The following is a 20,383-nucleotide window of genomic DNA, read 5'->3' as shown; positions in this document are numbered from 1 at the left end:
TTTGAAAAAAGTCTGGGGGTCTGTAAAAAATATGTATGTCAGCTGACTTCTTGGAACAAGGAAGGTTGCAGCTCTTAGCTGCTTTTTTGCGCTCAGTGTGCTTGCTCATGCAAAACCTCTTTAGGAAGTGAAATGAATGGCTAGCTGTATTTATTATAGTTATGATGTGTAAATTTCCGTTGGTATTATATACCCTTTTAGTTTGTGGTGCAATATGCCAAGATAATTTTTCCAGCATAAAACATACTGCATTTGGTACTAATTCAACAAAAAATATTGAGGTAATTTTTTTCTGTTTAAACATTCCTGTGCCAGTAACAATATTGGCATCATCAACAATATGTTTGCATTCATGCTATGCAGATATCTAGCTATGATTGGAAATATGTCTGGTTTTTGTACTTTTCTCAATTTTTTTAATATGTCAATCAATAGGCAGGGTAAAAGCAGGTTTTTTTTTTAATTTTGACTCAAACCTTCATAATAGAAGTCAAAAAGAGACAATATCTAAAAGTTGTTTACACACACTTAAAATATTTCAATGTTGGATATTCTCATTTCTTCTCATTTCCAATTTCCAAAGTACTACTGCACAAAAAGGTAGAAAATTTTTTATACAGGACTGGCAGCTTAATTCAAAAATATTCCATGGGTCGGGGGGAATTAGTTTTGAGATACAATTAATCATGCATGGAAAAAGTACATCTGACAGAAACATTCTTTCCTTTAAAAATACAGTCTTCAAAGTACTTTTCAAAAAAATGAACTAACATAAACTGACGGCTTCTTTTTTTCTAATGATGAACAAACAAAATGAAGGCTTTCTGCATTAGTGTTTATTCATAAACATATTTTCAGCCTTGTCTGCCTTCTTCAGCCCTTATAATTAGAAATTTTTTTACGTTGGCAATAAAACTGCTGACATGAGATACATTTCAACTAATTTAAAATCTTAGGTCAGGGCATCATTACGATGTATATTGCAGAAGACGCCAGTGGCATGCTTTGAAAATGCTTGTCACAGGGACAGTTCAACATGAAGCTAAACTGTACAGGAGACTCAAGTGTTAGAGTCTTCGCAGAAAGTCTCTTCTCACAAAACTGAGGGCAGGGCTGACTTATTGCGTGCTGTGTGGTGTGGGAGAAAGAACTTCTGGACTTTTTTTTAATATGATATACAATTTTTTTGATTATTATTGCGAATCGAATGGCACCATGTTATCTGTGTAGCTAAAATGATTTTAGTAAGTGATAATGGCCTAACTTACTGAGAATCGATTGTAATATTTCTTTCAGTTTCAATGAGTTGGAGTAGCTTAAACAATACCACAATTGGTGTTTTTTAAAAAATTTAACAACAAAATTATATACGTCTGCAATGTTTTTTGCTGACGCAACTACGCTATCTTAGGTAACAAAAAACTCAAACTCCTAATTTTTTTCAAGGCACAAGCTTAGATCACTACGTTTTTGTCAACATCCTTTGCTGTAAAACTCAATAACTTTTTGAGCGCTCCAATTTTTTAGAAACAAGATACTTCATAAGTTAATAAATAAAATGGTTAAATTATTAATATAAACTGATCTTGCCAAAATATAACCATCTAACTGACCACCCATGACTATTTTTTATAATTGTTAGTTACTCTACAGAAGAAATGCTGCTCAATTTGTCCGTAAGAATTTTAGTACCAATTCCCCCCCGTCCCACAGTTTTCACTGTTTAAAATTTTCTACTTTTTAAGAATTTTTTGGCCAATAACGCTGCTGAGCATTACATTGAAAAATTAAGTTGAGGGGGTTAATTGCTTCTTTCTTCATGTGCAAGTACTAGCATTATATATTATGTTAGATAGAATAATTATTTGAGGAAACTATTCTGTCAAATAAATATAATTTTTTGAGGAAACTATTTTATAAGATGAACATAATTTGTTCATCAATGTATCCAGTTGAAATTTGATACCCGTAGACAAGTATAAGTGCCCAAACTTCACTTATTTCACAATATTTAAGAAGAAATTTATTGTTTGTTTCTACTTATTATCTAGGGTTTATTCTTATTATTTTGTGTATATGTTAGAGTCACTAGCGCTTTTTCTAGTATATCTTATCCCTCTTCATTTGCATAAAAATTAACTTTACTTATAAGACATAAGAATAACATTAAGACAGGGTATCCAAATTCAGTACACAGGTCTAGACAAAAATGAGGTGTGAGATTCTTTCCATATTGCATGGGAATAAGGGGAAATTATTGTTACAAACATATACAAACATGGAGTCTAATGCTGACAGTTACGTGTTCTGAGAATGTTGCAACGACTTGAGTCTCTTCACCCCGAGATGTTCTTTTTATGTTTTATAATAAGCATAATGGCAGCATGATAATTTAAATTGAAAGTTAAAGCAGGTGATATGAAGAGATATCTGAGGGTTTCTCGCAACATTTTAAAATCACGGAGCTTCGGGTACTTTGCCCCATGGACTCCTCACCAGGTCTAACCCTGGATCCACTGAACTCGTTACAGCTGCACTAGGGTTTTTGCGAAAGTTTAATTAATATAATATTTTAATGTTATAAATCAGTTTAAGCCACACTTTTCAACAATTTTCTGGATGAGCAATCTTATTTTGTTTTATAGTGCTCATCATATCACAAAAGAACAAATAATTCAAATATTTGTCATTATGTGTCTACATTACCTGCTTGTCAATTTGATGATGGTTACATTCCTTACATCATCTTTCCATTTTGTTTCTTTCCTGAAAGCTTCTATGTGGGAGGGTACATAATAATGGTGAGTAATTTTCTGTACCAATACAGCGATGTATCATAAGATAACAAGAGTGCTTAATGTTTGGTAAAAATAGAGCATATATAATTTTTGTTAAAGACAAAAGTTTTCAGTTACTCCAAATTTCATGTTTCACTAAAATCATGAAACTGCTAATAAAATCCTTTTTAAGTGATACTAGATATAAATTTACAAATGTATCAAAAAATATTCTTTAGAACATCGCATCAAAGAAACAAATAACAATAAAGTACACGAAAAATAAAGTGTTTCTTTATTCTTTATTATTATTTCTTTATTATTATTAATTTGATATTTGCACAGTCTAAAATATTTAGTAGGGTTGTTTAAGTGCACTGTGAACTTAGCTTTTCATGCTTCGTGAAAGATGGATTTGATACCTACCCACATGATTTCAACTTTATAAGCAATACACAAAAATAAATTTTTCCCTTCAGGGGGGATGTTTTCTTTACAACAACAATTGCATGGCCATGGCACTCTTCGTAGATGAATTCAACACTTTATTTATTTACTTTATTTATCACATTATTCTTCTTTGTAATACTTTCCAAATTTGGTGTACAACAGTAATTGAGTTTAATAGTGTTTTTGTTGAAAAAATTGCAATCGGTTGTTTTTTAGAAAGTGTTGCTTAACAAGTCATAAAAGTTTCTTCCCAATTTCAGTTCAACCTGTTTATTGTATCATCATCATCATCATTCTCGGCTTAACGTCCGTTTTCCATGCTAGCATGGGTTGGACGGGGTATATTAATGACCCTCTTCCAATCTGATCTAGACTGTGTTAGATCTAAACTCAACTTCCTCTCTATCAAGTCTGTCCTTATAACCTCCTGCCAAGTCTTTCTCGGTCTGCCTCTGGGCTTTGCCCCAGGAACTATCAAGTCTCTACACTTTCTTACCCAATTATCCTCCTCCATTCTTTCCAAGTGCCCCAGCCAATTCAATCTTCTTATCTGGATAACATCTTTAATTCTACGGAGACTTAGCCTGCTTCTTAGCTCATCTGAACTCTTTCTGTCTCTCAGACTGGCATTACACATCCACCTAACCATTCTCATATCATTCCTTTCTAAACGGTCAAGATCTTCCTGCTTCACTGCCCATGTCTCACTACCGAAAACATAACACTTCTTACACAGGCCTCATACAACCTACCTTTTACCTCAATTGACAAGACTCTGCTAGTCAATAAAGGAAGTAACTCTCTAAACTTTTTCCAAGCAGAACCTATCCTGCAAGTAACACTTCTTCCAACACCCCCTTCACTGCCCAACATATCACCTAAGTAACAGAAGTTCTTAACTATCTCTAACGAGCCACTGTTGTACATCATTAAAGCTGGAAATACTTCATTCTCTATAATCTCACCTTTGCAACGCTTGCATACAAACTGTATGTCAGCTCTTAACCTTCCACTAATACTACTGCACTTCTTATGTACCCAATGCTTGCAAGTCTGACAAAAAATTGAGTTACTACCAACCCCTTTCCTGCAAACTCCACAAGGCCACTTTCCAACTACAAGGTCACACTTGGCTGCAATGCTACTTATCATGACTTTAGACTTTGCTGTGTTTACCTTCAGCCCTTTCTCTTCTAGTCCTTTCTTCCACTTTTCAAACTTTTCAAGTAATTCTTCCATCGACTCTGCTATGAGAACCAAATCATCTGCATACAATAACTCCCATGGACAACCTGTTCTGAACTCCATCGACAGCGCTTCTAAGACTAGAATAAACAACAAAGGACTAAGTACAGAACCCTGATGTACACCAACATTTACACTAAATTTATCACTAAGTGAATCGTTAATCCTGACACGACTTCTAGCATTGCTGTACATGACTGAACCATCGTAACTAGCCACTCATCCACACCTAATTTTCTCATAGCCCACCAAATAACTTTACGTGGCACTCTATCAAAAGCTTTCTCTAAATCTACAAAGGCAAAGTAGAGATTCTTTCTCTTTCCTAAATACTTTTCCTGAAGCTGTCTGAGTAAAAATATTGCATCTGTAGTGCCACGCCCTGGAACAAAACCAAATTGCATCTTATCTATATCAATTCTTTCTCTAAGTAACTTATCAATCACTCTTTCAATAACTTTCATTACTTGATCAACCAACTTCAAACCTCTATAGTTACCCCTTTCTAATGCATCACCCTTGCCCTTGAAACAGTTCACTATTACACTCGACTGCCACTCACTCGGAATAGCACCATCCTTTATAATCTGGTTAGCAAGACTTGTAATAAGCTCAACTCCAATATATCCAGATGCTTTTACCATCTCTGCAACAATACCTGATACTCCTGCAGCCTTGCCAATCTTCAATTTCCTAATAGCCTCCACTACCCATTCTGTCTTGATCTGCATAGCTGGCCCTTCTACGACATCATCATCAGACAAATTATCCTCGTCCCAATCAAACTCAGTGTTAAGCAACCTCTGATAATGATTCTTCCAAGCTACCCTTTTCTCCTCCTCTGTGCTAGCCAAAACACCTTCATCATTACGTATACACTTCTCACCTACAATATCTTGATTAGTCTTCTTCATTTGCTTTGCTATCTTGAATACCTCATTGCGCTGGTCTTCCCTTCTTAACACATCTGCAAATCTGTTTCTGTATGGAGGATTTATTTATTTATTCATACATATTTTTTTATAATATTAGCCCATCAATTTGGAAGTTCATTCAGGCTTCATGTTTAGGTTTTCTACATGGATCTGCTCCATTTTGCTTGAATTAAATACTTTTACTAGTATTCGTTTACCCGTTTTCCCATGTAACATAAGACGGGATAAAGTAAACATGGTTTAGATAAGATTGAATGAAGGTCATTAATAAAAACTGTCCAATCAATGCTAGCATTGAAAATGGAATTTAAGTCATTTTGTATTTTTTATTGTATTCATTCGGAACCCCTGAAGTAATAAATGAATGAGTGAATTGCATCATCGTATCTTGTTCTTTTTTTTCTTTTTTTTAACTTTTGTCTAAATTTATATTCATCTCAATTTTTCTCTTTTTATTTTTTGTAGTTTTTATGGTTGATGTACATGTTTATCGCTCTTGGTGTTACTGCAGAAGAATTGTAAGTAAAGCGTGCTAATTTTATTGTTTGAAATCTTAGATAATTTTTCAGTGATCATTATCACGTACAAATTTTACGGCTTCTATATGATTGACCAACGTGATAATTTGTGTTAAAAATGTTTTTTTTTAGTTTTTGCCCTTGTTTAAAAAGCATATCCAAAACCCTACGGATGAGTGATAGTGTTGCTGTATCCTTTTAAACTTTTTGTTTTATTTCTCATTGTTTTATTTTTATAATTTCCAGAGTATCTATGCTTTAAGTTAATATACGATATGTACTACAATTTATTTGTAAGTTTGCAAAAGAGTTTTCTATTATGCTCAAATTCTTAGTTATCCAAAGTGAGAAAAGCCATTGGCTAAAGAACTGTGTAAAAACATCACTGGGAAGAATTATAAAAAAAAAATTTTGCTACATCAAAAAACTGAAGCAGCTTAGAGTGCCAAGACAGAATTAAAATGGATTTTTGTACAACTAAATATCTGACGTTAATAACAAAAAATATAAACAAGCATATTACTGTCTGGTACATAGCTTTATGTGAATGTTAAACAACTAAATTATGACTAATTAAAAAGGGTCATGAGAAATAGGTGGCTTAGCTAACTGTGGTAAATGAATATCATGAACAAATTCATGGCATAAGGCTATGACAAAAGAGAGAAAGTTTTACAGGTAGATTGCTGTGTTTTAAGTTAGAAGATTATCACATTGTCAACTATTTAATATTACAAGTAATTCTGTTAAAAAAATATTTAACTTAACTGTTCATCAGGGCGTAACCTTATTAGCTTTGGGAAATGGAGCTCCAGATATATTTAGTGTTATTGCAGCTGTGGACAATGCTGATGAAAAAACCACAGCAATGGCTTTTCAGGAGTTATTTGGTATGTTTACTCTGTATATCAGCTTTAAAGTGAGGTCTGTGATCGTTGTAGCCACAGTCATATAAGGAGTAGGATAGTTTTGATGGTTGTATAATGCACACGTCTTTTTTGTTGAAATTGTTAGTGCTTCTAAAACTAACAACAACAAAAAAAAAGAAATAAAAATAAAAAAAATTTAATATAAAATAAAAGTTTATACTTTTAATATCTTTATTTGTTTTTATTATCATCAACATTTTAAAAATGGTATAAGCAGTTTGTTTGCAACTGTTTATATCAACAAAGTAACAACATTTTTCCAGGGATTCTAACAAGGCAAAATGCAGTAATATTGACCATAAAATCTACAACACTTCTCATTAAGCAAATAAATTTGAACATAAATTACCCTTAGTTTTTTTTGTATTTTAGGAGCTGGAATCTTTGTCACAACTGTTGTTTCAGGATTCATAAATATCAGTGCTTCTTTTAAACTAGCACGGCGTCCATTTATACGTGATGCTATTTTTTACTGTGCAGCTGTGGCGTGGACATTTGTCATAATGTATCGAAGAGATATAAATACAGCGGAAGCAATTGGTATGACTTGTACAAGAAAATTGTATTCGCAAAGAAACTAGTGAAAATGCAAACTTTTTCTCTTTTTCTCTTTCAGGTTTCATTGCTTTGTATGTTATTTATGCTTTCATTGTTATCATTGGGCAATGTGTGAATAGAAGAATACGACATCAGTCTGCAAGCAGAAAAAGATTAATTACGGGTGAGATGTTCAGAAATTTAACACACTGCCACAAGCATTTTGATGCACATCATTTAAATTTAATTATGAGAAAAAATATAATGGCAGGCAAAAATACTTCTAATATTTTAGTAACGGAAGATGATGAAGTTGAACACCCAAATCATGTAACACACGTCATCGAAGACTTGAATGAAAGTGCTGCATTTACTTCTTACAATTATTCGATTGATCATGCACATATGATAAAAGAAAATTTACATGCTCCTTCACAAAGTGCACAAACTGTCAACGTTATCAATGAAGATTTATCAGGTATACTTATACGTATATATTTTATTTATATATCTATTTATATATAATCAATATCTATTTGTATATACACATCCATCTATTTACACATATATCTATTTATATATATTTAAAATTCCAATGTTAAGATATGACTAACAAAAACAAAACCTGTCTGGTCTTTTTTTAATGAAAACATATATCCAGAAAACAACAAGTATATAAATTTTTGTATTTTTATATGTTACTTTTGTACCCAAATTGGAGATACTTACACTAACAGTGACTGCCATTATACAACAAAAGCCAATTTGGTTTGTACATATTTCCTTGATTTGTGATGTTACACCTTACACATAATTCAAAAACACTTGTAAGACGGTGATGAAGATTACAACTTTTTCAGTTCACGAACCAGAATATACTGAGGAGGAATTAAAAAAGTACCAAGGCGAACCTGTACATTGGAATTTAGGAGCACTAAAGAAGACGAGTTAAATTCCAAGTAGAACAATAAATTGAACGCTATCCAAAATTCTGTTAACCTTTTACAAGTGTAAATATTGCAAGGAATTCAAAAAATTGCTTTGAACAATGTTAGTTAATCCATGCAAGGAATTTTTACATTTATAACTTCCAAAAAATGATTTCCAAGAATTTCATAACATAGATAATTTCAAAAATAGATAAAGAAATATGAAAATACAAAGAACTTTAAGACTTTTTCGTTTTGTTCTTACAAAATTGAGAAAAGATTAATATTGTACAGATGGTAGCAAATTAAATAAAAACAACTGTGGTCTCGAAAAATGTTTTGATGTAAAAAAGTTTCGTACACACAATACCTGTACTTTTTTTCAGATGAATAATTCATGTCTAAAACTATATTAAAACGGTGAAAATAAGAAAACCATGAAATATATTTTATCCCAAATATGAATAAAATTAAGCTCAGACATTTGCTTAGCATGCCCTCACTTCATTTATTCAGAATGTGTTTGTTTACATCCCTACAGAATTAGGTTACACAAGTAGTAATTTACCAAACAGCATATCCTTGTCGACATGGCCATGTTGGTGAGCACTTTTACCTTAAAAATCTCAAGAACAAAAGCTTGCAAATTTAAAAAAAATAACACAGTTCATATTACGCTATAATAGATATATTTTAAGCACAACTTGTTATCAATCGTTAGTTCTCTTAAAGTTTAAAGTATATCAGTGTGGCGGTAGAATCAAAATAAGGTCCTTATTTGGCAATTAAATTCAATGAGTTGTTTACTGCTGCTGACATTGCAAATAATGTGTCCGGGATTCTCTCCAGTAAATTTATCATTCTTTCCTGTTTTTATTGTTATCATAGCTATTTTGATTATCATTTTTTCATTGTCTTTCAAAAGTCAGAACTTCAGGTGTTTTATTTTATTTCTCTTGTAAATAGATTTAGCAGTTAACGTGCATATTGGAGAGGTTTCTCTTGTTGAAAGATTAATTGGTATCAAATCAATTGACTGGAAATTTCAATCTATTATCTCAAAAGTTTTTAGCATTGTGAAGGTGAATATAACTTTATTGGCAAGTAATATCAGCAATACAAAGTACATTATGCTCACAAAATCAGGAAAATCAAGAAAAGTTGGGGCATTAATATACCTTCTGAAAAATGAGAAAGGTAGCTAAAGGCTTGTGCATAACTAAGTATGACCTTCAATGTCAAATTTTAACAAGGAATTGAATAGGCGAATCTGATTGGTGGCCATTCCCATTTCCAGGCTTGTTCAAAACAACTAAGAAGGGCTCTTAGAAAAATGTTATAAAATTAGGGAAATACGAGCAAAAAATTAGTCAAACAACCTAAAGTAAATCACATTTTAGAAACTATAGTGTAGCAGACTGCGTTTTTGCAGAATGTGTACTGTAAATATCTTTTACCATAGTTGCCAATCATTTTTCTACTCAGTATCACATCACCCATTGTGGATCGAGATGTGCAGGGAGAAAAATGGAATAAATGGTTATCATGCTTACAATGTTTGACTGCACCTGTCTTTTGTGCATTTGGAATCAATAGTATGTTGCTCTTTTTCTCCCTTGTGTTTTTCTTTAAAAGGAAGAACTAAAAAGTAGAATTTTTTCAAGCAGTATTAATATGTTAAAAACGCAAAGAGTAAGTTTAAGAATAGTATATGATCATGATCAGATGTTTTTACTATATATTTTTGGTATTTCTTTATTTTTTTATTTATTTATTTTGGCATCCTTCGATGTGTTTATGTACATCTGCACAAATAATTGAATTTCTTTTCTGCCCTTAATATCGTACTATTAATCGCTTTACAAAACATCATTTTGAAATATTGTACTTTTATTCTCAAAGTAAATGTCTGCAATAATTTAGTAAAAAATGTTCCAGGATTTTTTGTACCTGTTTTGATCAACATGAGGTTTAAAGTCGTATTTTTAATTTATCTAATTATTTCATTTTTTTAATTTATGTACTTTTTGTTCTAGAATATTCTGTTATTATTTACAAAGGATTTTTGTTGTGGCATTTGTTACTCGTGGTTGGTTTTGTCTTAATGATTGTATTATATACTACTACTTTACTCAACACACCGCCACGGTTCCACTTTGTAAGTCATGATTACACTTTGTAAGTCATGATTACACTTTGTAAGTCATGAATACACGCAAGTCGTTATTACACACTTAATACCACGCTACTCTGAGCACACTTTTTGATATCATCTAAGAATTTCGTTTTCGTACAAAAATACTAAAATCAAAGATCATAGGCTATTGACTCATAGATTTGCGTTTTCGTAATTTCATGCGCTTACATTAGTCATTCTCATTTTCGCTTATAAACTCTGGTCTTGCCTAATATGATTTTCTGAAAATACCGTTTTCATGTGTTTACACAAAATAAAAATGTTTCAAAGCGAAAAAAAATTTGACCCCAAAACAAATAAATTTTTGAAAAATGTGTGTAAACGCTGTCCGGAAGTTTTTCTATTTTTAGCAGCTAATGAAAATGGTAAAATCTGGACCAGTGTAAACGTAGTCACGATTTGTTGTTTGCTGAATAAATCACAATATTTTCTGTATTGTGTTATTCGTTATCCTATTTGAAGAATTTCTGCAATGCAAGGTTAATGTGAGAACGTGATAGCGAATCAGAATTTATACTGTTTTTAGTCTATCGTTAAAAGTTCTTTTTTTATGGTATAGATGTTTGCATTTGCTGGGTTTTTTGTTACCGTGATTTGGATCAAATCATTGGCGCAAGAAATTGTCAACCTGTTACAAGTGTGTTTATTTTTATTACACTTTCTCATTTTTTGTGGCATACAAATATTTACAAATTCACCTGATAGTATGCATTTTGTTGAGCCCCTCACAATGTACATACTTCAGTATATTAACTTTTCTATGTTTAAGTTTTTTTCAAATTAGCTCATTTTTTCGACTTCTAAATTTATACTTTTTCAAAAGATGTAAAAATTTTGTCATGACTTTCATTCCAGTAATAAAATTAGCAACAAACTATTTTTTCCATTCCAATTTTTTTTTTAATTGACTTAGCATCATTATGTCTCAAGTTTTCTGTTTAATAATCATATTTGTATTATGTGCATACAAGTACAAAACTAAGAATAAAGAGTGTTCAAATATTTTTTTTTCCTTTCATAAAACAACATACCATTTAATGTTTAGATTTCTGTTAATTTTCTCAAATTTGCTTTTGTGCACCAACAGGAACAATATAAGTAACAAAAGCGTTAAAAAATTCTTTAAAGCAATTCTTACTTTAGGTGCCACGGTATCTTAATTGCGTGTTTTTAAAAAATGGTACTTTACTAAGTTTCCTCATAAAATTATTTTTTGTTATGGTTAGGTAAATGTACGCTGCATGAAAGCGTGCTCAGTTTTACTCATCAAATTTTTTTTGCTATGGTAAATTTGATATGCATACTTTTCTAAGCCGTAAGGATTGTTAGATTTAACTTATTTGTGCAAAAAATGGGTCGAGGTTGAGTTAGGTCGATGGTTTGAGTTATTCTAGGTCCGGGTTTACCGGGATCTAACTGTATTTGTAACCAACATCATAAGGCATACTATATCTCGTAAAGCTGACAATTAAGTCGCAAAATTAAATTTTACTTTTATGCAAAAAATACTTGACTTGTTGTGATGCAGCCACGATTTGCAAAATTGAAACTGTAAACTTTTTGTTTTTGGTATATTTTTGATATGTTTATGTCTCAATTTAGCAGCAATTCTGTAATGACAAGATTTTAACCTACCAAATAAAATTAATCAACGAAAACAGATTTTTTTGACCAACACTGTAAAAACAAAATCGTGCAACAAGTTTAACCGTGTATCTATTTCTTTAGTCCTTTGGCTGGATCTTTGGCTTAACATATGGTATAATGGGGTTGACATTTCTGGCTTGGGGAAACAGTATTGGTGGTGAGTAATAACAAAGCATAAACTCGTTGCATCAAGAAGATCAGTGTTTAATGAATGGCTACTGCAGGGATATTTAGCAGAAATGTATTTTACCAACAAATCTTTGGATTTTAAATTATTTTTGTTTATATATGTCAACATTCAATACAACAACAGCGTAAAGAATTTAATCCCTTTTTAGATTTTATTGCAAATTTAACCATGGCTAAACACGGTGCACCGAGAATGGCTATTGCTGCATGTTACGGAGGACCTTTGCTCAGTATCATTTTCTATCTACCTTTGTAATATGTTGTCAGAATCTTTTTGTTTAATTTGCAAAAAAAATGTTTTTTCGGGCAAAAAGAGTTCGGGGTAGTAAACAAAATACTAAAAAACAACCAGTGCATTTTTTAGTGTAACAAATGATTATTTTTTTTGGCTACAACAGGTTTGACCTTTTTGACCTCTGCTTAAAGAAGAGGCACCATGTATGCCAACGATGCCGGAATCCTGAAGGTAAAAATGCCCTAAATACTGCCATTCAAAAAAGGTTTGTGATCTAATACCTCGCCTAAAAACCTATATGCTTCTATTATCTGGAAAGCACATTTCCAATTTTTTTTTTTTTTTTATAATGGAAGTTTTGTCTTAACGCTTGTATAGATATGTTGTTAGGTGTTGGTATTTCATGCACCATATCAGCACTTTCACACAATGGTCATGAAAGGGTGAGTTTGTAATTTTCAGTAAACAGCATTTTTATTTATGGACGAATACATTTCATGTCAAATTAAAAGTTAATAAAAAAGAGCAGTATAATCAAAAAGTGAAATAATTAAGTAGTTGAAGGCCGCTCTATATTCTTGCAATCCAAGACTGAACCTCCCAGCATTCAATTTTCATTACCATCAAAATGGTAACGTATTCAGAAGTTTTATTGGTTGTTAAAAAATATTTCTGTAAACATTTGAACAAGTTGAGTCGTCTTAACTTGTTAACATACAGGCGTTGCGTCAAAAAATTATATAAAGCATGGTTAGATATTTAATGTCTGGGAGGTGCGACCAAAAACGCTTATTATTGTTTTTTAGTTGATCCATGGCCGCACGCAGTATATTATATCGGCTGCATTTCTTGGTGTCAGCCTACTATCAGCATTGATTTTTTTTCCTATTTTAAAATTTAAATCCACGAAGTATGTCGGTTTTTATCTTATCTTTGTATATTTCTCTTATCTTGTATTATCTGTACTACACGAGACAGGAATTTTTCATATTAGGTAGCAGGTTGTAATCTAATATTCTGTCAATTGGAGTTTATTGTTGAATTTGAATTTTCAAATTTAATAAAAAAGCTTACTATAATTACTTAAAAAAATACTTAAGTCTATTTTATAGAAATTGAAGGAATAATACTCCAAGCTACTATTCCATTTTGGGATATTTAACACTGGGTAGAATATTAAATATTTGATCTTTCCAAGTGAAAATCTGTTAAATATTCTGTTTAGAACTTGTAATTATATTGTATAGAGTAAATTATTAACAATTGATTTAGAGTCCCCTTTTTTTATAAACAATCCCAAATTCCAAAAAATCGCCCCATACATTTCCAACAAGTATTGCTTAAGCCCAAATGGAAACAATCACTAAACAATTTTGGGCATTTTCCCCAAATAGGTAAACAATGTTTGAAAATGCAAACAATCAATTGTTTATAAAAAAAGGTGTATAGATTTAATTTTTATGTATTAATTTTAAAGACTATTTTTTTAAGTACGTAGGATAATAAAAATATTTCGTTACTGGAAATACTAATTTGGTTATTGTTGTTGTTGTTTTTGTTGTTGTTGTTTGTTGTTGTTGTTGTTGTTGTCGTTGTTTTTGTTGTTGTTGTTATTGTTCTTGTTTTTGTTGTTATTGTTGTGGTTGTGGTTGTTGTTTTAAATTAGTTTCTTGCCGAAAAAGAGTTCTGTTTTATACTGAATGGAACTCATTGGAAAATCAGGTTTGTCCTGCTGGTCATTTTATGCAGGTCTTGTCACGAATATGCCGGTCGTCTGACACAGCTCAGTAACAAACCTAAAAGCATGCTTAAGTATTTTTATGAGTTTATCTCGGTTTGGCACAGCATAAACCTTAGATCTCCAATGTTGGAATTCCGTGTTTTACTCTTTTAAGGTCCCTGACAATATTATATCTATTTTGGACCTGTTAATATCTTGGTATTTGTAAATGAATGGGTTTTTTCAAAGTGCTATAGCGAAAAATGCAGTCAAATGGAAAGGAGTCTTAGTTTGAATGTATATGTGATATTTATTATCGTTATATAATTTTGTTTGCAACTTTTACATGTATGATAAACATTATTAAAAAAAAGTTTAATATTTAATGTTATGTAATTTTTGTAACAAAGAAGGATTTTTTAAATTTAGTTTTAACGTGCGCAATTTTATGTTGTAATGTTGTAATGTTTTCATTTTTTTGGAAAAATTAATTTTTTTGTATTTAATTTTTGAATTGCAATGAGAAGATCCAACATTATTCTTCCGCTAATATGCCCAACCCATGTATGTATAAGCCCATAGTATTTGATTGTCACGAACGAAGAGATACTTGAATTCCTGGTAGTGGCGGTGGTCCAACCTGCATATATTTGTGCAGCAAAAGTTCATAAAAAATAACACAAAGAAATATAATAAAGAAGAAGAAAATATCAAATATCAGTGAGCAAAATAATAGGCTTATACGCAGGTGAGCCTTTATGCAAGCGGGTTTATCTGCGGAAGAATACGCTATTGGTAATTTTTGTAAAAGTATCAGCATTTTCACAATGTAAAATTTCGTCTAGATGAAATTGTTTTAGGCGTGCTTGATTAATTAAATAATTTATTAAAAATATTTTTGAGGAAATTTGTGTTTTTTTTTTGTATTTATTCGTTAACTTTTGGAACTTGATTGTCGAGAAGGGTGCGGTAGCAAATGGTGGGGATAAGTTCAAACCTCACCGGTATATACGTTTTAAAATTTTACTTGGACACTGAAGTTAATTTTCGTTATTCTGATAAGTGAAATATATATGTTCAAGCATAGAGATAAAACACATATCATACAAGAAAATTTAAAATGTCAAACTGTTGTCAAAGCTAAATACATCTGCTGGAAAATATTACAAACTCCCCTCGCCTGACAATAACAATGAGTTCCCTTACTTTTAGATTATTATTCAGCAATCTATTTTCAAACACCCAACTCTTCTCTATTTTGAAAGGTCTTTTCAAAAGTCCTCAATTTTAATTTTAAAACTCGTCATGTTTTTACAGCAATAATTTGTTCTTTATTCATGGTTAAATTTCTTTGACAAAAATATGAAAATACGTATACGGTCTCAAAGATAAGGTCTCAAAGAAAGTAAAAAATTCTCATCAAAAGTCCTTTTCTTCAAATTCGACTATTTAAAATGGTTTTTTTGTTAAAAATATCAAACAAGATTTTATATACATTATATTCAACAGCTCTTTAAGCCGCGCAGCCAAGCATGCAAAAATTCTCAAAGGGGAGAAATAGTTCCATCCATTTTGCAACCTATGTTACTTCAGCTTTCTTAATTAATGTCGAAGTACCCTTTATTTTTTATATGGAAAATGATCCCAGGATTTATCTTTTTTGTCACACTTATTTTAATATATTTTTTATAAAATTGTTGATGTTTTTTGTTTGTTTGTTTTTTTAAGTTGTTCAAAGTTATAAGCCGCCTAGTCAAGCATGCAACCCCGTTTAAACACGCACCTTTTGTACAATGCAAAAACATCTTTAAATTTCTTCTTTTTTATTTTTTTTATATTATGTTATATCTAGAAATTATTATATAAATGTACCATTCTTTTAATTCACATAATGTCATTTGCAATTTTTTTATATTAGCTAACTCAATTTAGCAATTTAACTTAGCCCACAGCTTGCTGCAAATTAAATTTGTCTGCGCAAAAAATGGCTACACAGCAACATATAAGACACTGCATGATCTCGCAGAAGCTAAAATAAAGTATTTTCAATGTATCCTCAACCAAGAAAAAAAAGTTGTTCATATTTTTCATTTTGGCGAGATAAAACTTTAATTATTTTAATTTTGTTTACGTTTATGTTCTTAATTAATCTTATTAGCATAATTAAAAAATCATGAATAATTAATGTTCCTGGGTTGAGCACGCGTTTACAATTACCCACTGGTTCTGTGCGCATTACAGTAGCTCTTTTGCACGCTTTATTGCTTACACAAAACATTAGAAGCTAGCTGAATCTTGCAAAAAAATATTAGTTGCATTTTAAGATACTGCATCTTTAAGTAGCTCTTAGGTAAATTTTGCTTAGCGTTTGCAACTGTTTCAATTTTGAGCAGATTTCTAAACAATGGAAACATTATGTCGTGTGCCTCTGTCGGTACCAAGCAAAAAGAAGTCACGTCTTTCGTACGGTATTACATTCAAACTAGCAGCAGTTCGTCATTCAGAGACTCATGGTAACCGTGCAACAGCTCGCTATCTTGGTATAAATGAAAAGCAGATCAGAGATTGGAGATCAAAAAAGTTGAGTTTAATGAACACAAACGCGAATGCAAAGCGCTTAAAAGGAGCGGGAAGACAAGTCACTGATATGAAGCGCGAAAACGACCTAAAACTATGGCTAGATGAGAAGCGGAAACGAGGTAAATATATAAGTCAGGCGGAAGTTCAAGAAAAAGCAAAAATGTTGAGTAGGGACGAGCAATTTAAGGCTTCATCAGGTTGGCTTAGAAGATGGAAAATCCGCCATAATTATAACATGGCAGGTCTGATGAATAACAACAACAACATCGCATATAACAACAACAACAACGTTGCCAAGGAAAACGATAAATCCAACTGTTATCATCGACAAGAGACTGTTTTACCCACCAATATACACAAGAAACAGTATCTTCTTCCTCCGTTTCGATCTTCGATGGAAAAGGAACATGAATTTAGGGACAAAATTACTTGTGCACTTGCACTGCTCGAACTAAACCCAAACTCGTTTGTGCATTATTCGTACCGACATATCGGAACACCATTTCGAGTAAACTCGTAAAATTTGTTTGTTTAATTCATTATTGTATATTGTTCGTGTGTGTATATAAATTCAGATAATTTTCTTCTCCTCTTCTCTGTTAAAGTGTTTTCTACGGGGCAGTATGATGAATCATTCTTTGCTACAAAAGCTGATTTCCATGTCTTCGACATTTTTTAAAAAAGCCAAAAATAAAAATATGCTTATGGTGCGCGAAATGGCACAGGAGTGTAATTTTTGGGGTGAGGGTGGACGGAATCCTGTGAAGCAAAAATTGAGGGATGCGGAAATTTAAAGGAATCGAAGCGATATTCAGTGATGAAAGCGTTCTGTTATGCGGTACGTTTTAGCAACCTCGTCTCCAGAGCATTCATAGGTAGCCGCAATATGAGGCGTGCCGACTTTTAATTTGTCTCAAGACGCTGATGTGATATAAATGGTTTAGCTGACGTACTTTATGACACTTGAATTGATTACTACTACATGGAAATTATTATCCTTGTAAAACAAAAAATCAAGAAAAAAAAAACTCCCGTGCGGGGAATCGAACCCCGGCCACGGCGGTGAGAGCGCCGGATCCTAACCACTAGACCACACGGGATATGATGAACGACAGTTTATTTGTCTATATAATTTAATGTATCTGATTTTATTGAAAAAAAACTTTTCTCAAATGCCTATATTACTGTGTATTTCCGAATTACACATTTTAGAACATACTAGAAAGGTATAAAAATTCATTTAATTTACTAGCTAATTTTCGCCGCTCTCTGGCAAGAACTAAAAAAAGTTTTCGCCAATTAGTTGCTTACAATATTTTGAACCAAATCTCCGTAACAGAATTCTATTTTTTCCCATATAAATTGAGAGAAAAAAGGTAAAACTTTGACCACGATGGGACTCGAACCCACAATCTTCCGATTCGAAGTCGGACGCCTTATCCGTTGGGCCACGCGGCCATATAAGTCAATGACATTAAATTTATAATATAATTACTTATTGATTTCAGGGAGAAATTTTAATATCTTTTATTTTTGAAATAACCCAATGTACCTTTATTTACCCCAGTCCAACCTGCTTGACAACAAAAACAAGTAAAAAACTTTGCGGGGAGAATTAAATCTTTTTCATAAAAGTTTATCGGAAAGCAAAAAAGTCTATATTTAACTATATTTTACTTAGTCAGTTGCTCAGCTTTCTTTGTTGATGCCAACAAAATTTACTTTAATTTCTCGGTGGTAAGAAAAAAATACGCTGTCTCCTATCTACCAAGACCTGGAAACATTTGCACACGAAATGAAAAATTGATGGAAACCAAACTCGCCCCCAGGGTCTGCAAAAACAGCAGTATCGGTGCGAAAAAAAGGTCCGGGGAGAAATGTGATCAAATTTTGTACAAAAAAGCTATATCAATCAATTAGATATCAAGAACAATACTTTTCTTTGATTGGCTATTCTACTAATCTGCTTTACTATTTTATTATTTTGTTTTTTATACCTTTCAGGAAATTAAAGAGGCACAAAATAACCACTCGTGTTAAATGGGACTTCTGGATAGCACAAATTAAGATTAAGGAATCAAAAAATTTAAATTCATGATCCTTATCTCATTACTATGCAGGATGCTTATTTAAAAGACTGAGACGTAACCTCATCAAAGTCTGAAGCGTTTTAGCACGATAAGATAATTTTTTTGTCGTTTGTACCTCTTTGGTGTGGTGCGTTTAACTATTTTAGTGCATGTCTCATTCTCTTTGAACCTCTTCAGTATTTTAATTTTGGCAAGACAGACGACAAAAAAAACCCCACAAGATCAAACAAAGCTACGGAGAATATTCTAGTGTAAAAATTCATTTTTGCATCTGTTCTTATAATTATATTTGTTTTCATTCAGCCTTCTTTAACTTGGAAGGACAGCTTATTGACCTTGCTACGGAAGCCAATAGTTGCTCTTAATGTTTTAAGCAGTAGAATTAGATTTCTATTGCGCAGTAGTCACCTTTCTACTGCACAGTAAAACTGTGACTACTGCGCAGTAGACGAGTTTACTGCGCAGCCGTCACATTTCTACTGCGCATTAGAAATGTGACTAATGCGCAGTAGACGAGTTTACTGCGAAGAAATCAACGCTCTACTGCGCAGAAACTCTGTTTACTGTAGACAAATTTTTACTGCGCAGTAGTCAAGTTCTACTGCGCAGTAGTAGTGATTCTACTGCGCAGTGCCACATGTTGTATTGCGAATGCCGGAAAAATTGTCTGAAAACATAACTTAAAGCCCATATTATACTGAGCAATAGTTGAAGTTCTACTGCGCAGTAGTCAATCTCCTACTACGCAGTGGACCGAATTATACTGCTCAGTAGATCTATGACTACTGCGCAATAGAACTATGACTACTGCGCAGTAGAATTGTTTTACTGCGCAGTAGTGATCTAATTCTGGTGCTCGACAATAGTGGCAGATATGGGCCACCGTACTACGGAAGCCTTGAGGCTTATCAGATATTTTCTTAACTGTCTTTTTTTAACTTAGGTGATAGAGAGGTGGATGACGGAAAAGTCTCATTCTTTACTTTTTTTGTGGAAGTTCATAGCCCATTTTAAGTAATGGATCTGGATGAGTAACGGTTGATTCTCCATAAACAAAATGTTCGAAACAACTCGGTCACTTGCGCAAGGTTTGGATTCTAATTAGCCTCAATACACCCTTCATAAATCTAGGATCCGCATATTTCTTAACACACTAAGGAAGGGAACAGCATAATCTGTGGCGGTGTCTTAACCAACATCGTGAACAGAACAAGAACTCGCCCTCCCCATCCTGACATTGCTGTAACTTCATCCATTAACTGCACATTTGGAACCTCCCAAATTGAATCAAAAATAATTCTGCTAAGTAGAAGAATCAACTGCATAAGTTCAAATAAAAGCTTGAAAACTTTGGTTGTAGTGTTTACAAGTTTTTCTGACCAAACTAATTAGAGACCAGGCCCCA

The 20,383-nt window shown here is 32.4% G+C and overlaps 2 protein-coding genes and 2 non-coding genes across 7 annotated transcripts in view; 1 reads left to right on the top strand and 3 right to left on the bottom strand.

Annotated features, from left to right (window-relative positions):
- Positions 1–3,882, bottom strand: part of LOC130623362 (uncharacterized) — a 28,348-nt gene extending 24,466 nt beyond the window's left edge. Inside the window, exon 1 of the mRNA XM_057438837.1 lies at positions 3,652–3,882. Coding sequence (XP_057294820.1) covers positions 3,652–3,882 — 231 coding nt within the window. The remainder of the gene's footprint in view (positions 1–3,651) is intronic.
- LOC130623358 (mitochondrial sodium/calcium exchanger protein-like) lies at positions 34–16,016 on the top strand. Of its 4 annotated transcripts, XM_057438830.1 has the most exons (16): positions 36–281; positions 2,646–2,801; positions 5,873–5,925; positions 6,058–6,115; positions 6,704–6,815; positions 7,227–7,394; positions 7,471–7,575; positions 7,687–7,869; positions 9,287–9,402; positions 9,783–9,915; positions 10,357–10,478; positions 11,077–11,154; positions 12,246–12,321; positions 12,503–12,583; positions 12,967–13,031; positions 13,395–16,016. In XM_057438830.1, exons 1-16 carry the CDS (start codon positions 162–164, stop codon positions 13,584–13,586), a joined length of 1,818 nt encoding a protein of 605 aa, XP_057294813.1. In that variant the 5' UTR covers positions 36–161; the 3' UTR covers positions 13,587–16,016. The 4 variants fall into 4 exon arrangements, with proteins under 4 accessions (XP_057294814.1, XP_057294816.1, XP_057294813.1 ...); XM_057438831.1 differs by lacking the exons at positions 12,967–13,031; positions 13,395–16,016 and adding an exon at positions 12,752–12,960 and having other exon boundaries at positions 34–281; positions 12,503–12,605; XM_057438833.1 differs by lacking the exons at positions 12,967–13,031; positions 13,395–16,016 and adding an exon at positions 12,752–12,874 and having other exon boundaries at positions 34–281.
- A 1,900-nt stretch (positions 16,017–17,916) lies between these two features.
- Positions 17,917–17,988, bottom strand: Trnae-cuc (transfer RNA glutamic acid (anticodon CUC)). Its single transcript has one exon. It is a non-coding gene; the product is annotated as a tRNA-Glu (tRNA).
- A 285-nt stretch (positions 17,989–18,273) lies between these two features.
- On the bottom strand, positions 18,274–18,346 carry Trnar-ucg (transfer RNA arginine (anticodon UCG)). The gene has a single exon. It is a non-coding gene; the product is annotated as a tRNA-Arg (tRNA).
- Between the last annotated feature and the right edge of the window lie 2,037 nt (positions 18,347–20,383).

The sequence above is a fragment of the Hydractinia symbiolongicarpus genome, chromosome 13 (assembly GCF_029227915.1).
Source record: "Hydractinia symbiolongicarpus strain clone_291-10 chromosome 13, HSymV2.1, whole genome shotgun sequence".
In the NCBI taxonomy this organism is placed as follows: domain Eukaryota; kingdom Metazoa; phylum Cnidaria; class Hydrozoa; order Anthoathecata; family Hydractiniidae; genus Hydractinia; species Hydractinia symbiolongicarpus.
The sequence above is the reverse complement of the archived record's forward strand: the minus strand, read 5'-3'. Positions and strand labels throughout refer to the sequence as shown.